Source organism: Pantherophis guttatus, chromosome 9 (assembly GCF_059756535.1).
Source record: "Pantherophis guttatus breed Tessera chromosome 9, ASM5975653v1, whole genome shotgun sequence".
NCBI lineage: Eukaryota > Metazoa > Chordata > Lepidosauria > Squamata > Colubridae > Pantherophis > Pantherophis guttatus.
The window spans coordinates 32285609-32301369 of NC_142071.1; the positions used below are offsets into that span (position 1 = coordinate 32285609).

Genomic DNA, 15761 nt, shown 5'->3' on the forward strand with positions numbered 1-15761 from the left:
TCCTCCTCCTCCGCGGGCGGGTGGGCGGAGCTTCCACGGCTCGCTCTGCACATGCTCCGTCGCCGCCCCTCCGTGCCGACGGGGGGCGCTGCGGGCGCGTCGGGCTTTCCGTGCCGCCGCTCTGGCCGCTCGGCCTCGCGGCGCCGCCCGCCGGCAGGAAGAGCAGGCCGCGCGGAGGCCTGGGCGGGTTGGGCAGGGCGCGGAGCGGAGCGGCGGGCGAGGGTCCCGCGGCCGGAGGGGCAGGCTGAGCCCCGGACACGGCTCCCCGGCTGCGGCCTCGGGGTCTCCCGGAGGGGCTGCGGCGTCGCCTCTCGGGCCGGGCGATGGCGTCGGAGGAGGCGGCCATGGCCGAGGCGAAGGCCCCCGCGGATGCCGGGCCCCCCCGCGCAGCCCCCGCCGCCGCCCCCGCCAGGTAGGCCGCCCGAGACCGGGGGGCGGAGGGGGGGGCCTGCGGGGGCGGCGCCTGGAGGGTCGCTCGGGCCCTTTGCGGTTCCTCCGGCGCCCGAGGGGCCGAGCATCCCGGGGGAGCCGGGCGGAGCTCTCCGTCCCCCTCGGCCTTTGCGGGGCTGGTGGCGCCGGTGCGGAGCCGCTTTTGCGGGCGCCGAGTGGCCTGCAGGGCCTGCGGCAGGCGGAAGCCGCGCGGGGCTCCGGGGCTTGGGCCTGCCCGGGGACCTTCCCCAGCGCCAAGCGGAGCGAGCGCCCGCCTCTCCCTGAGCTGGGCCGCCTGTGGCGAGGGGCTTCCCCGGGAAGGGGCCGTGGGGCGCAGGGGGGGCGGCAGCCGAGCCTCCTTTGTGGTGCATCCGTAGAAAACGGACTGAGCCTCCTTCTCTCCCCCTCCGTCCCCTCCGCTCTCTTGGTCGGCCTTCGTGACCTTCCTGTCGGCAAAAGCAGCTGCCTCCCGCTGGATCCTGCCAAGCCCAGCCGGCCGAAGGAGCCCGAGCGCCCGGAGGATGAACTCGAAAGGGATTGCAAAGAGCCGGACTCTCCGTCGGCCGCCTCGCCGCTTCCCAAGCACCGCTTCCCCCCGGAAGAGTCTTCCTTGTCTGAGGCTGCTGACTTGCCTCCGGCCAGCCCCTCAAGTGAGGCGCCCTCCTTGCCTGATCTGGACAATGCTGTGGGAGAAAAGAGAGCCTCCCCGCCTGGGGAAAGTCTACCAACAGCCCCGCTGCTTCCACAGACAGCCCACTCCGAGGACCTTAACTGCTCAGAGGCTGAGCTGGGGTCTTTGATCTTGCAGCACGGAAGGCGGCAGAATGGGTGCCCGGATTTGGAAGATGTGCCTCTGGCAGCCTCTTTGGGCGTGAAGAGCCAGGGCCAGGAAGATGATGGGGCTGCAAAACCGTCCCAAAACATTGCAGTCCAGGTCAGGGAGTGGTGAACCTTCCCAGTAGGAAGTGGGGCTGGGCTGGGAGGCTCGGGATCCCCGGAAGGGGCCTGGTCCTCCACTGAAATGCAGCAAAGAGATGCAGGTGGTTTCCTCGCCTCTGTGGCAGTCCAAGAAATCTGGGTGGCGGAAGAGAAAGAGGGCGTTGAGCCCCCTTCTCTGCGTCAGTTAGTGTCGTGATGGGGGACCAGCCAGGCCCCAAACCTGTGTGGTGCCGCTTGACCAGAGGCTGCTAGGCAGAAATCATCGAGGGAGTCGGTCACGTTTCCTCCTTTGGCTGCTGACAAACAAACCCTTTTCTCCCTTTGCAGACTGACTTCAGGACGGCTGACTTGGCAGCTAGCACCGACCTGGACATGGAGAAGAACTTAGTAAGTACGGGACTCTCGTCTTCTGGTGGTGCTGGGGCTGTGACTGAAATGCCCAAGGCTCATCCGGTGGAGAAAGGGGGTTTTCTGCACTCTGCTTGTCAAACTGTTCCGCTTGGCATCCTCGCTGGTCAGGGTCCTCTAATCCAGTCAGGGGACTTTGGCCATGCTGGCTTAAGGTTTTGTCTTTTGAAGGTGGCCCAGAGAATTCAAACCTCTCTCTTGTTGCCCGATAGGACAAGATGATGTCTGAGAGAGCTTCGTTGAAGGAGCGATACCAAGAAGTCCTGGACAAGCAGAGGCAGGTGGAGAACCAGCTGCAGGTGCAGCTCCAGCATCTGCAACAACGCAGAGAAGAAGAAATGAAGAATCACCAGGTGGGCCTGCCTTGGCCAGGCTGGGAATGCCAGGCTCAAACCAGGGGGGCACCGGGGAAGAAGGAGGGAGCGATGGTGCTTGGAGAATTTGTGGGACTTCAGAAATCCCATCTGACACCAGAAACGGAGAGCAGCTGAGCGGGTTATCGGTTGAAGATTGCGGAGCCCAAAGTGTCTAGAACTTTGAAACCACGTTGACAGCACTGAGAAAATGCTTCTGCTTGTTTTCTGCCCCAGGAGATCTTGAAGGCCATTCAGGATGTGACCGTTAAGCGAAAAGAAACTAGGAAGAAGATGGAGAAGGAAAAGAAGGAGTTTCTGCAAAAGGAACAGGACTTGAAGGCAGAAATTGAGACGCTCTGTGAGAAAGGCCGGAGGTATTTCAGGGTCTCAGCTACTGGCCTGTTCAGAAAGCTGGTTCTGAGCCCAAAGCGTTCACTGAGCTGCCCTTCTCTCCTTCCCTCCCTTCCTCAGGCTGTTGAAGGAGCAAGAAGAGAAGGAGACCAAGATTGTTTCGCTGATTGCTGAACAGGCAGAGGAGAAGTAAGCAGTGGGGGGGCGGGGTGGGGCCTTCTGCATCTCCCTGAAGGTGACCTCAAATGGAAAGGAGGGCAAGGGGCTCGTCCCCACTGTCCCGGAGGCCTCTTCCTACTTCTGCCAGCTGGAAAAGCGGCACTGCTTGAAGGTGGCTCCTCCAGGGCTCCTGGCAGGCCTCTTTGCTCAGCGGGCATCTCTGCTTGCTCTGCAGGGAAGCCTGGGAACTGGAGCTGGGCAAGCTGAAGAACCAGCAGAGTGACATCAACCGGTCAATCTTGGAGGAGACAGAGCGGGCCTGGAAAGCAGAGGTGGGGGAGCTGGGCGAGCGCCAAGCCTCCTCCAGGGGCTGTTTGCATCAGTGGGAAGGACACGGCCCCTCTCCAGATATTGCTTCGGCAGCACCCATAAGGCTGGTGTGCCAGATGCCCTGCGGGGGGAGGTTACTGTGACTTGTGCTTTCAGCTTGCCCCCTCCCCTTTCTCAGATCCTGTCTCTCGAGAGCCGGAAGGAGCTCCTGGTGCTGAAACTGGAAGAGGCCGAGAAAGAAGCGGAGCTGCACCTCACCTACCTCACGTGAGCGTGGCTGCGGGTGGGCTCAGTGGGCAGAGAAGGCCCTGTTGCTGAGGGGCCATCCTGACCTTGGAAGCCAGCGGGTGACTTGCCCCAGCCACCTTTGGGGCGAGAGGGGCGATGTCGTCTGCAAGAGGGAGGCCTGGAGCAGAAGCTTGAGTTTCTCCCCCCCCCTCCCGGGGGTGGGGGGGACTTGCTCCTGTCCCGCTCTTCACCATGCTTCTGCTGGGAGGCTGAGCTCTGCGCGCGACTGCCCCGTGCCCATTCTCCTGCTTCAGGCAGGCCTTGTCGCCCGCTCCATGACGTCACACTTGCCCTTCTGTGACTGAGGGTGCAGCGCCTCATTCAGAACCTTGGGCTTAAAAGACTCGGGGAAGGAGAGGAGCAGGGGCAGGCCGAGGCTTCTCCCCCTGAGCTAGGAGGGTCTTGGGGTTTGCGAGCTCAGGGCAGAACTCTCCTCACCCACCCACCCACGGCATCTCCTGCGCGTAGGTCAGCGCCCCCAACGCTGGAGACCATCCGGCCAAAGCAGGAGTGGGAGACCAGGCTGAACAAAATACGGATGACCAAGGAGAGCGTCCGTGTAAGTGCAGAAGTCCGTCACCACCACCCCCCAGTTGCCTCAGTGGAACGGGACTTGTGTCCCTCAGGATCATGGGAGGCATCCCAGGGCTGTTCCCACGGAGGCTTTGTGGATCTGGAGGCTGCTGGAGGGGCTTCCTCCGCATGAAGCTGCAAAGACCTTTGTTGGCCTCTGGAGGAAGAGCTTTGTGGGGTGCTCCACTTTTGAGGTGCTGCTGGAGCTCTTCTCCAGGACTGTTGTGCCTCCCACCCTCCTTGCTCAACGCACATCTGTCTTCCAGGACAAGTTCAACGACCACATCCAGCTGGTACGGAACGGGGCCAAGTTGAGCAGTCTCCCACAGATCCCCACCCCTCCTCTGCCCCCGCCCCCATTGGAGGTGAGCCACGGGGTGCAGAAGGCTGGCATCGGGGCCCTGGCCGCTGCCAGGCACCAGACTGACGATCTTCCTCCTCTTTTCCTCAGACAGACTTTCTGCTGCCTCCTTTCCAGGCCAGCTCCTCTCTCGCCCCCCAGCTGCCCTTCCCTATCGGGTCAGTTTCCATGCCCCCGATGGTCATGCCCAGCGCTGACCCACGGGTGCTCGCCTTCCCCCTGCTGAACCCCAGCCTCATCGCCAGGCCCAGTCAGCCTTCGCCGACTTTGCCTGCAGCCCAGGAGCGGAACAGCCCCTGCCTCACTTCCCTGGTCAGTTCCCATGGGGCGCCCGGACCCTCGCTGCCTCCCCCGCCAGGCCTGGGTGGAGTCAAGACCCCATCTGACTTCCATAGACCCCCCCCTGTGGACAAGCTGGAGAAGATCCTGGAGAAGTTGATGTCGCGCTGTCCTCAGTGTAACAAGTGAGTGTAGGAGGCAGCCCCCAGGGCGAGGGGCCACTTTGGGAGGTGGGCTAGCCGTACCCCTTTCTGCCCTAGCGGAAGGGAAGACTGCATGGCAGAGCGGATGCTTGTGGCCACTGGCCCACAGGAGGCGGCGGCCGGTGGGGGACTGGTGGGCAAGGCTGGCCCTTGCCCGAGCTGAGCCCTCTCCTCTTCACAGGGCCCAGCTGACCAATGTCCTCCAGCAGATCAAAGCAGCTCGAAGGACCTTGGCAGGACTCACCATGGAAGAGTTGAGCCAGCTGGTGGCAGCCAAGGTGGCAGAGCAGCAGGAACGGGTGGCAGCTGTTGGCACCCAGGTGGGCTGGCCAGCAAGGCTTGGGAATTCTAGGCATTACAAGGCTGCAGGCAAGCTGTGGGGCTGAGTTTGGCTGCGACTCCGCCTAACGGGTCTGCTTTCATCTGCCACAGCCCCATAGCCGGATGTGCTCCCCCTTGTTCCCGGGTCCATTGCCACAGATCAGCAACCCTTTGTTCTTGCCACCTGCACAGGGCTCCTATTCTGGGACGCCGCCCCAGGTGAGTCCAGTGGAGTCTTCAGAGTTTGCTCAGCCACCATGTTGGGGAGACCCCTTCCCCCCATCCCTTGCCTGGACTTCATGCCGGTCTTTGCCTTCTCTCTGCCAGGCACCTGTGACCTGCAAACTCTGTCTGATGTGCCAGAAGCTGGTGCCACCCGGCGATCTCCACCCCATGGCCTGTTCACACGTGCTGCACAAGGAGGTGAGGGGGCTGATGAGACCCCTGGTCTGTGTGTGTGTGTGTGTGTGTTGGCCTGACTGCATAGAGGATGACAGGTGCTCCTTAGGCCTCTGGGTACAGACAGAGTCAGGAGGAGGAGGGTTGCTTGGGGAGGAGGGGTTTGCAATGCCCCCTCCCCCTGGGGCTGAAGGGCAGCACTTCTTCCCTCGCAGTGCATCAAGTTCTGGGCTCAGACGAACACGAATGACGCCTGTCCCTTCTGCCCCGCCCTGAAATGACCCCGACTGGAGAGAGCAGGCGGAGGCGCCTTCCTACAGCTCTGTATTTATATGGCAATGTATACACCTGTACATTTTTATTCTAGAGGGAATGTGTGTATAGAAAGTCCACATCCATACCAGTTCATAATAAAATGTGTATATTATGCAGCAGTTGGGCGGGATCCTCCTTTGCCTACTTCAGAGGGTTTGGCTCTGGAAGGTGGTATGAGAGCCAGAGCATTTTCCCTCTGCTTTGGCCACGCAGCTCGAGAAGGTTCGTGGCTCTGCAGAGTGAGAGAGGTTCTTGTGGGCACCCCGAATGGCCCAGCCTTCCCTGCTGCCAATGGCTGGCTGCTGCTGGTCTCACTGACGCTTCCTTCAGGGGGGCATCAGGGTTAGATCAGGACAGACTCCACAGGGCTGTGGGGTCCTTCCCTGCCTGTGAGGGCCCATGGGACTGCAGAGGCTGGCTTGGATTGCCTGGCACCCATCCTATGAATTAACGGCATTGTGTGCGCGTGGAGAGGGTGGGGGGTTCAGGCCTAAAGCTGGGACTCTAGCAATAGGGGAAACCGCCTCACTGTGAAGGCATCCTCTGATAGGAGGCACACTGAAAATGCCACGCTGTGGAGGGCAGTTCTAGCAAGTGGTGGCCTGGTCCACATTGAGTGGGACTGGAAGACACTGATTTTACCCCAACTTGGCTCCTCGCAGGAGTGAGAAACACGTCCCCCATCCTGTCCCACCTCTCCCTCTGGGCAGCATGAAACCCACAAAACCCAACCAAACCACCTGGCATTTAGCAAAGCACAAAACACAGGTAAAAGGTTTTCCAGCTTTTTTCTCCTTTTGCATTTGAGACAAAATGGGAAGATTGGGGAGCCAATATTACAAATATTTACAAAATATTGTACAAGCACATTGACTGCAGCTGATCCCCGTCTCCCACGCCCTCCTGTTGCGCCACGAGTCTCCCAAGCAGCGTTCCATTGACAGCAGTGGAGACCCAGTGGGGTCTCTGTCTGCCCCGTCAGCCTCCCGAGGGCAGAAGTGCCCAGTCCCACAGCCGTCTGCTCCTCTCAGGGAGAGCACAGCCAGGGGCCTGGGGAAGGGGAGGGGGCCTTCTCACACCCAAAAGGAATACAGCAGTGGGAATTGTAACTGCTGACCCGCTTCTGTCCGCTGCAAAGGAAACACACTGCAGAATAACAGAAGTTGGAAGGGGCCCCGGAGGTCAACTAGCCTATCCCCCTGCCCAAGCAGGAATGCTATGCCACTGTGGAAGCACTGCCTGTGCTCCAGAGGGGTCTGGCCACTGCCCTGTTCCAATCCTGCCTGACCCTCCACGTGTTGCTCAGCAGAGGCCCCGGGGTGACCAGCTGCCCAGAGGCTCCTGTTGGGCAGAAAGGCAGCATGTTGGGGGCCTACAGCTGACTCTGCAACAGAGCCAGGGGCTCGGCCGGTGGCCCTGTGGCAGGCCAGCTGCAGGCTCCTGAGGAAAGACGTCTCTGTGACTGTCCATTCCCTGAGAAGCCTCTGATGCCCCCAATGGCCCAAGGCCTCTGGGTGCCCAAGCTGGCAACAGGGCTGCCTCGGCCTCAAACCTTCTGAATCTTCCCACCCTCCTGGGCTGGGAGGAAAAACGCTGGGCCAGATCCGCAGAGGGGGGGAGGAAGAAGTGCCAGGACAAGGCCGCCGATTCAGCTTGCTCAACATCCAAGCAGGAGGCTGGCATCGGTGACCCCTCTGATGGGAGGGCAGAGTCAGTGCTTGCTCTGTCTGCAGGGACTCTGCCAGTGGGAGAGTTCCATCACCCCACCTCCCAGAAGTGGGGCCTGGCACTTTGACCCCAATGGCCAGCTCACGGGCCTCCCTGGGGGAGGGGAGCCCACTGGATACTTCCCAGGGAGGAAGGGCAACACAATAAGCAGAACAGCAGAAGGGTCTCCCTCGCTCCCACCCCACCCCCGCCCACAGGCAGCTGTTACAGCCATCCCGATTCCTGGAATTCAGGGTTCCACAGCCTACTCCCCCCCAGAAAACCTCCAGTGACCCCTCACCAATTCAGTGGGTCCATCATCTTAAACTGATCCCTGTCCCAGCAGGCATGGGGGGAGGGGGGTGGTGTACTTTAAATGGTGTCACCAGACAGAGTTCCAAGCAGGCACCTGAAGGCTCCGGAAGTGGGGTACAGCAACCCACCTTCGGTTTCATAACTACTGAAATTCAGAGAAACAAGCACGCAGCCCCCCTTGATAAATTATAAAGAAGTACTGCTCAGAAGCCCCCCACCCCCTTCATCTGGTGCTTGGTGCACAAACTGCAGCAGTCACTGGCGAATTCAGAGCAGCGGGAGAAAAGGTGTTTTCCGGACAGATGGCGGGACCCTGCCAGTCCTGCCCACTGCTTGCACCAGCTGCGGAACTTCTGGGACACCAGTGGAAGCGACGGCAATGGCTCTTCTGCCACCACTGGCCCTGCCAACCTCTCTGCCCGCCATGGGCTGGGGGCCAGTAGTTGTGGTGGGCCCTGGGCGGCAGCAGAGCAACCCCAGCAACAGCAGCTGCCCGCTTGGAGAAGGCGAAGGCCACAGCAGCCCTAAGGGAGGGGACGATGGTCCCGTTGCCAATGCCCAGCCATGTCGCCAGCACGGGCTCTGGGCCAGGGGGGAGGCAGCGCTCACTTTAGCAGGGAAATATCATCCGCGAAGTCATCGTGGCCGCGGCGGAGGCAGCGCAGGCAGCGCCACTGCGAGACCATCAGGCAGAGAGGAAGCATGAAGAGAGCGCAAATGGCTGCCATGATGTACGCAATGGTCATCAGCGTTGACTCGTCCGTCTGGGGGATATTGTAGCCACAGTCCTCCATGTTGGGGTGCAGGAAAGGCCCGTCCACCGAGGCCGTCCGAAACGCGTCCTGCACTGGACACAGGAACAGAAGGGGAAGAGAAGGCAAGGCGAGATGTGACGACGGGGGCCTGACAGAGATCCATCTCAACCCGGGACCAAGCACCAGGCCAGGGATGGCAGAGGAGAGGCAGACCAGCATGACCAGCTGATGTTTGGGGAAGGGCAGGCAGGAGCCAGCCGGGTCTCAAAAGGCGTGGGGTTCCGGTAACCCAAGGGCCTGGGGAGAAGGGGGGCTGCAGACGTGTTGGAGGGCCGAAGAACCACTTCAGAACCTGCCACTGAGAACACCTTTGGAGCTGAATTCAAGCTCCATTTTCATGCTGGTAGGGAGCAGAGCGTGGCCCCAGCGGTCCCCCGAAGGGGGGTGGAGCTGTTCGGGTCAGGGCTACCAAGCTCTTCTGTGGGGAAGCAGCAGATGCGACTGCTGGCAGCGCTTGCCCCGCCTCCCTGCTCTAAGACCTACCATGGCAAGTGCTGACCGCAAAGCCAATGCGCCTCTGAGCCCGGTCAAAGACCACGTAGAAGCCCTCCATGATCACAGCCCCCATGACGGTGCCGGTGGAGGACTGGGAGACGGCAAACTTGTAGCACTCGTCCTGGGAGGTAGCCACGTCCTCGACTGGTCGCAGGTATTGCTGAGAAAGGAGGCAACAAAGGCATGAGGCCAGGCCGAGTCCTGAGAAAGGGTCAACGGGGCAGCAGCCTTTGGCAGGAGGATCAGGGATAGCCATGTGCACCCTCTGCCTTCGAGGCGTTCATCATTTCACGAGGTCCAGCATTAAGTTGGTTGGAAGGAAGTCAACCATTTCTTTGACAGAACTGGGAGGACACCTTGGGCCTTGTGTAGCTCAACGCCCGGCTGGCCAGAGGCAGAATTGCACTATCTGGTATCCTGACGGATGGGCATCAGGCCCATGGAAAACTCTTCCCAAAGGTGTCTGTTCCATTTTTTCTAACATTCAATCCAAACTTTTCTCTTAACTGTCATTTAAACCAGTTTGTCCTGTCTTCTGGGACAATTCTGAACAACTTTCCCTGTCCTCTACACAACAGACCTTGAGATATTTGGAGACACCCAAATTTCTCTTCCCCGGGCTAAGCGCGTCCCATGGCACGAGCATCTCCTGTCTGGGGCCCTTGTCCCCTTGGCTGCTCCCCTCTGAGCTGCTTCAGGGTTTGTCAATTCCTTCCTAAAACGGGGTGGCCAAAACTGGGCTACGGGGTCCAAGTGCAGCCCAGCCCACGAACCATAATGAGAATGACGACTCTTCTTGATTTTGATCCCTGCTGCGTTTATTTATTTATTTATTTATTTGTTTAAATTTCTATACCACCCTTCTCCAATATAGGACTCAGGGCGGTGAACAGCCAAAGTAAAAACAAGACATACAAAATTTATCCCTTTCTGGCTTGCCAAGAAAATTTAAGCAGCATCCAAAGTCAAGCTCGGAAGTTAATCTTTGGGTCAAATTTACTGCTTGAAAAGACCTGATGCATGTTTTTTTAAAAAAACCAAAGTGCTACCGTAGGAGTGGCATAGCTAGCTTTAGCCGGAGGAGCTCCATTTTGTGGGGGGAAAGCCTCTGGCCTTGTGCTCACTGCTGTTGTTAGGGTTCCCCCTTTGGGCCTCTGGTCCTGCAAGGCCATGTGGCAGCCTTATCAAACAACAAGGCCTGACCCAAACCAGGACAGCAGGGGAAAGAAGGCTGGCCTGCTGGAAACAGATTACTTAGTTAGAGTGTACCAGCTCCCCTTTTCTTCTTGCAGATAAAATTAGCTAGAAAGTTTTACAGGCTTAATGACCAGCCTTATCAGTGAGAGACAGAAAGGGAAAAGCAAACCCACCATTTGGGTGGGCCAATCAACGGTTTAGCCGATACTGTCTTCACAATGTGTAAACAGTTCCTATTTTGAACTTTTCTTATAGGTAATGTTAGTATTATATAGTATTGCTAATGTGAATAACAAAGTGCAGTAGTCCTTGACCTATGACTGTTCTTTCAGCAACCATCCAAAGTTACAATGAATGAATGGTAGTTATGACTGGTCCTTGGAGTCACCGCTATCCCAGCACCCTCATAGTCACGTGATTAAGATCTGGCTGCTTAGCAAGCGGCTCACACTTACGACTTCAATGCCCTGCCATCACCTGATCGCCAGTTGCGACCTTCCCTTCTGGCTTACCCAGAAAGTCAATGGGGAAGCCGCCAAGGAAAGTCAAAGTTTCCCCCATCCCCATATACCCTCCCCAACACATGCTGTGCTTCCCCTGTGCCTCATCCACCCCTCCACTCGCTCCCCACTCAGCAGCAGCCCCTTACCTACTTGCCAGCCTGGGACTTGCAACCTCCTGCTGGCCTCCCCATTGACTTTGTGGGAAGCCAACGGGAAGTTGGTTTGCCTAACAACCGTGGGGTTCAGTGGGGTTCGATTTATGACTACAAGTAGGACTGCAGGAATTGCTGTTGCAACCCCATCCCATAGCGATGGGAATTCCCATCCCAATTACCACTGTAAATTGAGGATTACCTGTAATGCTACAGGTGTCCTGGGCTCTCTTGCTCAGCCTCTAACACTAATCTTTAGACCATTCTGTATTTCTGGAGTTGAGAAAAGCTCCACGTTCTCAGCACAAAAGCTGATACGTTCCAAGCCGTAACAAATACCAGGCCAAGAGTTCAAGTCCTAGAGGGTTAGGCATTTTTCACAGGCTGCGCAAAGGCAAAAGAGCTGGCTTCTACCACCAATATTCTCAACTGACCTTCCTTCCAGCTCCCCCTTCCCCTCTGCTGATATTGCCCTCCAAACAGACTCCCCCCCCCCACACACACACACTTTTGAGAAGCTGGCACCCACCTGGGGCAGGATGCTGATCCGGAAGGAGTGGTTGGTGGTCTCGCCCATCAAGTAGAGAGAGATGACCGGGAAGATGTTCCAGGGGGTTGTTCCCACCTGCCAGCAAACCAGCTGCTCCCCCAGCCAGAAGCCATCCGGGAACTTCTCTGTCTGTGGTGAGGGAGCCAGAACAGAAACCGCTCACCAAAGGCAGCCTCCAGCAGAGGCCAGAAAGGCACCTGACCCGTCACCTTCCATCGCTTCCCCAGCTGCAGAATCTGACAAGCTGGTTCTAGCAGGGACCAAGTGCAGCCCTCCCCCCTCCCCCAGACAAAACCAAAACCACTCTTGGGGTACCCTGCCTCTTCTGGCTTCTTGAGCGGGAGAGACCCCTGCCCATGAACGACTGACTGCCCCCCGCCCGCCCGCCCGCAGGCTCCTCTCACCGAGGAAGCTGTCTTGATGGACTTCACTGCCTCCTCAAAGACCTTCTTGGGCAGCCGAAGGTTGGTGGTGCCGCTGTCCACAATGCTCTTGTCGTAATTGTACTGGGGAAGGAGGGTGGGGTCACAACTCAAGTGCTGGCTCCATGTTTGTGCAGAGCCCAGCCAGCCTGAGCAGGGCAGGAAAGCCGCTCGGGTGGCAGCAGGGCACTCTCTGAGGGAGGCAAGGCAGTCGCGGTGCTGAGGCTCCCTGCCATAGTCCAGTTGAACTTGACCAAATCAGCATGCAGCACCTGTGCGAAGTCCCCAGATGGCAGCCCTTCCCCCCAGCCCCGCCTCTCTGGATCAACAGCCCCTTCACCTCCTTGCAGTCCATCTGGAGATCCTGCCCATTGATCTCAATCTTGACTATGACAACCTCGTAGTACCATTCCTTCCGGATGGGCGTGTACCAGATGTTGCCCTTGTAGAGAGTCTGGTCGATGCCCCCAATGATCTGTGAGGAAAGGGGAGTGCAGGGGAACTCTTAGGGGCGGGACGCACCCAGAATGTGGCTGGAGACTGGCCTGTATCAGGAGCAGCTGCCTCTTGCAAGCCCCCTTCTTCGGGCGCAGGGCAGGCAAAAGCTGATCCATTTGGGGGAAGAAACAGGACCTTGCGGAAGCCTTCTCTACACGTAAATGCTTTGCGCTCTCATTCCTTCTCTCTCAGAAGAGAGTTTACTGAGGTCATTTAAAGGTCATGATGCCCTAATAGGGAACCACCCTCTGCAAGCAAGAGAGAGGAGAAGCCTCTTGGACGCATGCCCTCACCATGCTGCCCCCCACGGATGCCAGGGTCTCTGAATCATTGGTCGGGAAGCTTGTGCCACACAGCTGCAGGGAGAAGATGTTGGCCACTTGCGTCTGCTTCACCAGAGAGTCAAAGAAGGGCTCCAGGCTGTTGTCCGGCTGGCGGGAGAAAGAGAGAAAGGCATGCCAACAGTGCCATTGGGCATCCTCGCTCAGCTGGAAAGAGGCAAGGCTGTGACTTCTCCAATTGCCCCCCCCCCCCAGCAATATAGTGAGACTGCATCTCCCAGAATTCCTAGTTGGCTACAAATTATGGGAAGGTTCTACAATACTGTGAAACATCTGGAGGGCAGAGGGGCACAGGAAGGCTGGAGGGCTTTAACCGTCTTCCTGACCTCGGCAGGGTCTTGGGTTGCTCTGGGCAGCAGTGCTGCAGTCGCTTCGAGGCAGGGCCTTTGCTTAACTCCAAAGGGCAGGGCTGTGCCCTAGAGAAAGCTGGGGACGAGCTTGGAAAGGGTCAAATCCTGCATCTCAAACGCCCCAAACAGACTCTCCTCAATACGGCCCATCCAACCAGCCAGCATCCTTCTCAGGAAAAGACCACACCGCTTGCATGAAATGAAGCTTGAGCGACGAACAGAAGGGTAAAAGAAGCTCACCCGGGCAATTTCGGCGTACGCCAAGCCCAGAATGCCTTCCCAGTTGGAGCCGTTGATAAAGAACTTGTCCGACTTGATGATGGCGGCAATGTTGGCCCGGACCGTGACATTTGGGCCATGAGGGATGGCCACCAAGTCAGTGCCCAGCTCTCCCTCCCACTTCCCTTGCGTGTAGGGCACGTAGACTCCCTTCCGCAGGTCCCGATAGGTGCTGGAGCTACAAGAGACACGAGCAGAAAGTCAGGGCTCACCCTCTGCAGTGCCTCGTTGCTCCAGACAGGCCAGTCAAGAGGAGGAGGCCGGGCTCAGCCTTCTGTTAGTTTCCTGGAGCCGAAGCCTGCAGGCAGCCAGAGGCCCAAAGCCCAGCATGCAGGCGCAGCAGAGGGAGGAGGGGGCAACAAGGCAGGAGTCCCCCTGCCTCTTGCAACGTCTTGCTGAAAGGAAGCTGGGGGAGCTCTGGAGCGAGGCCCCCCTCCTCTCTGAGGGGCTCACCTCACCGCCCTTGCCTACTCACAGCTGGCGCTGATAGTATCGCTGCAGGAACTGATGAGGGGCTGCACCCACGGCAAAGTTACTGCTTCCGGTGTCCACCAGGATATTCAGCTGGAAGAGAGAAGAGCCCGAAGGAGGCTGAATCTGACTGACACAAAATATTGGGAACTGTCTCTGCCCCCCACCCCACCTGACCAGGCTGCCTTGGTTTCCAGATGTGGCGGCTACATCTCCAGTTCTGACTGGCCCAGGAGACAGACGGGCTCTAGAAGCAGCCGAGGAGTTCTCTGTGCCAGCCCCATGAGGGAAGAGTTGGGGCTTTATCCCTTCTCTTTTCTGCAGCAACAGCTGTGCTGAAGGCCAGCTTGAGGGAGGGGGGGAGGGAGGGAGGGGGAGGGATGCCCAGTTGCCAGCAGCAACCGCCCTGTGCCAAGCAGCTCAGGTGAGCCTCTGCCCGACTCAAGGTCACGTCCAGGCCCTCTTTCGAAGCCCGCCCGGGGCAGCTGCTAGAATGGCCCACAATTTGCTCATCTCCAGCGGCCGGTTCTGCAAAGGAGCCGCCCCGACACCCACCGCTGCCCAGGGCGCAGGCTGCTGCGCAGAGGAGGCGGCTCTGGCAGCCCACTAGGGAGCCGGAATGGCTCTTTCCGAGTCACCGATCCTGGCTGCCCCCCCCCCCGCCGCCGCCGCCGCTTTCTCCGGGCCAGGATGGCGCTCCCAGAGCCCTCACCTTCTGCGGGGGGCTGCCCACCGTCATCTCCACGTAGTAGCCCTGCCCCGACTTGCCGCGCAGGTTGTCCACCATGGCCACGAAGCTGCTGCTGCTGCTGGCGGCGGCGGCGGCGGCGGCGCGGCGACGGCCTTGATCCCGCTCGTCGGCCGAGCGCCGTGCCCGCCCTTCCGCCGCGGCCGTCCCGGGCAGCGCGCTGTGCAGCGGCAAGCGGAGCCCGGCCGGCCCCGCCGGGGCGCCTCCCAGGCCGCGCGCCCCGCCCGAGCCCAGCCACAGCCAGAGCGCCAGCAGCGCCGGAGACATGCCGGCCGCCTCTGCGGACGAGCGGCGGGAGAGCGGAGCGCGGGCGGCGGCGGCGGCGGCTTTACAGCGGCATCTCTGCCGACGGCGCGGCGGGGCGGGAGAGGCACCGGGCCCGCGGGCGGAAAGGCGGCGGCGGCGGCGGCCGAGCTTCCCTCTGCCGGAGCTCGCCGGGAGCTGTAGTCCTGGCCCGGGAGGCGGAGGAGGCGCCTTTGCGCAGGCGGCGGGAGGAGGAGCTGCGCTGCGGGCGGCCCGGCCCCGGGGGCTCCGACGGCGCGTCTCCTCCGCTCGGCGCTGGCAGCCCGGCTAAAGCGAGCGGGCGGGCGGCGGGGCGGGGAGACCGCCACCCCGTTTCCCCGCCAGCGCTGCCTTGCGCCGCCCGGGGGGACCGACGGCTTTGGCTCTCGGCGCCCGGGTGGAACCGGCCTCCCGGGGGATAAGCGCAGCGCCGGGGAAGAAAGCTCCGCGCTGGGCGGGCGGGCGGGGGAAGACGTCGGGCCTTCTCGGCGGCAGCAACCTTCGGGTTGCTCTGCCGTTTTCGGCGTTTGTTTGGTGCATCCTGAAAAGTGGATTAAAGAAACCCGCTTCCCTCCCCCTCCCCCTCCCCGCGCCAAGGGGGGGTCCGGACGCGGCTCTGGCGTCCAATGCCGCTTCCTAGAGCCCATCGCGAGCAGCTGGAGCCGCCAAGAGGCACCCAGGGAGCCGCGTGGCTCGGGCGCAAGGGACGCTCCCATCCCTGGGTTCCCGCGCGGGGGGGCTGCGTCCTTCGCCGGGTACCCGAGACGACCTGGGGTGCAGCAACAGGTGCCGTCCAGCAGAGGGCGGAGACCCTCGAGCTCCTCTCGGCGCAAGCGGAGGGGCGGCCTGCCAGCGTTGCGGCCTTCCCTGCTGCCCGTGGCTTAGAGGAGGAAGGGAAAGGGGCCATCTTGGGACCTGCTGGAGG

At 60.2% G+C, this 15761-nt stretch overlaps 2 protein-coding genes across 4 annotated transcripts; one reads left to right on the plus strand and one right to left on the minus strand.

Annotated features, from left to right (window-relative positions):
• The first annotated feature begins 36 nt into the window (after positions 1-36).
• RNF214 (ring finger protein 214) lies at positions 37-5830 on the plus strand. 2 transcript variants are annotated; one of them, XM_087876000.1, is made up of 15 exons: positions 37-412; positions 892-1079; positions 1696-1755; positions 1989-2129; positions 2367-2506; positions 2604-2672; positions 2878-2974; positions 3151-3239; positions 3729-3819; positions 4100-4198; positions 4285-4658; positions 4858-4996; positions 5109-5216; positions 5325-5420; positions 5612-5830. In XM_087876000.1, exons 1-15 carry the CDS (start codon positions 52-54, stop codon positions 5675-5677), a joined length of 2118 nt encoding a protein of 705 aa, XP_087732126.1. In that variant the 5' UTR covers positions 37-51; the 3' UTR covers positions 5678-5830. The 2 variants fall into 2 exon arrangements, with proteins under 2 accessions (XP_087732126.1, XP_034281098.2); XM_034425207.3 differs by having other exon boundaries at positions 165-412; positions 892-1363.
• Positions 5831-6482: 652 nt separating this feature from the next.
• BACE1 (beta-secretase 1) lies at positions 6483-15568 on the minus strand. Of its 2 annotated transcripts, none has more exons than XM_034425210.3 (9): positions 14519-15568; positions 13811-13899; positions 13297-13513; positions 12659-12796; positions 12208-12342; positions 11850-11951; positions 11425-11574; positions 9032-9203; positions 6483-8580 (listed from the first exon to the last, which is right to left on the minus strand). In XM_034425210.3, exons 1-9 carry the CDS (start codon positions 14819-14821, stop codon positions 8339-8341), a joined length of 1548 nt encoding a protein of 515 aa, XP_034281101.2. In that variant the 5' UTR covers positions 14822-15568; the 3' UTR covers positions 6483-8338. The 2 variants fall into 2 exon arrangements, with proteins under 2 accessions (XP_034281101.2, XP_087732127.1); XM_087876001.1 differs by having other exon boundaries at positions 6483-8575; positions 14519-15135.
• Positions 15569-15761: the final 193 nt, after the last annotated feature.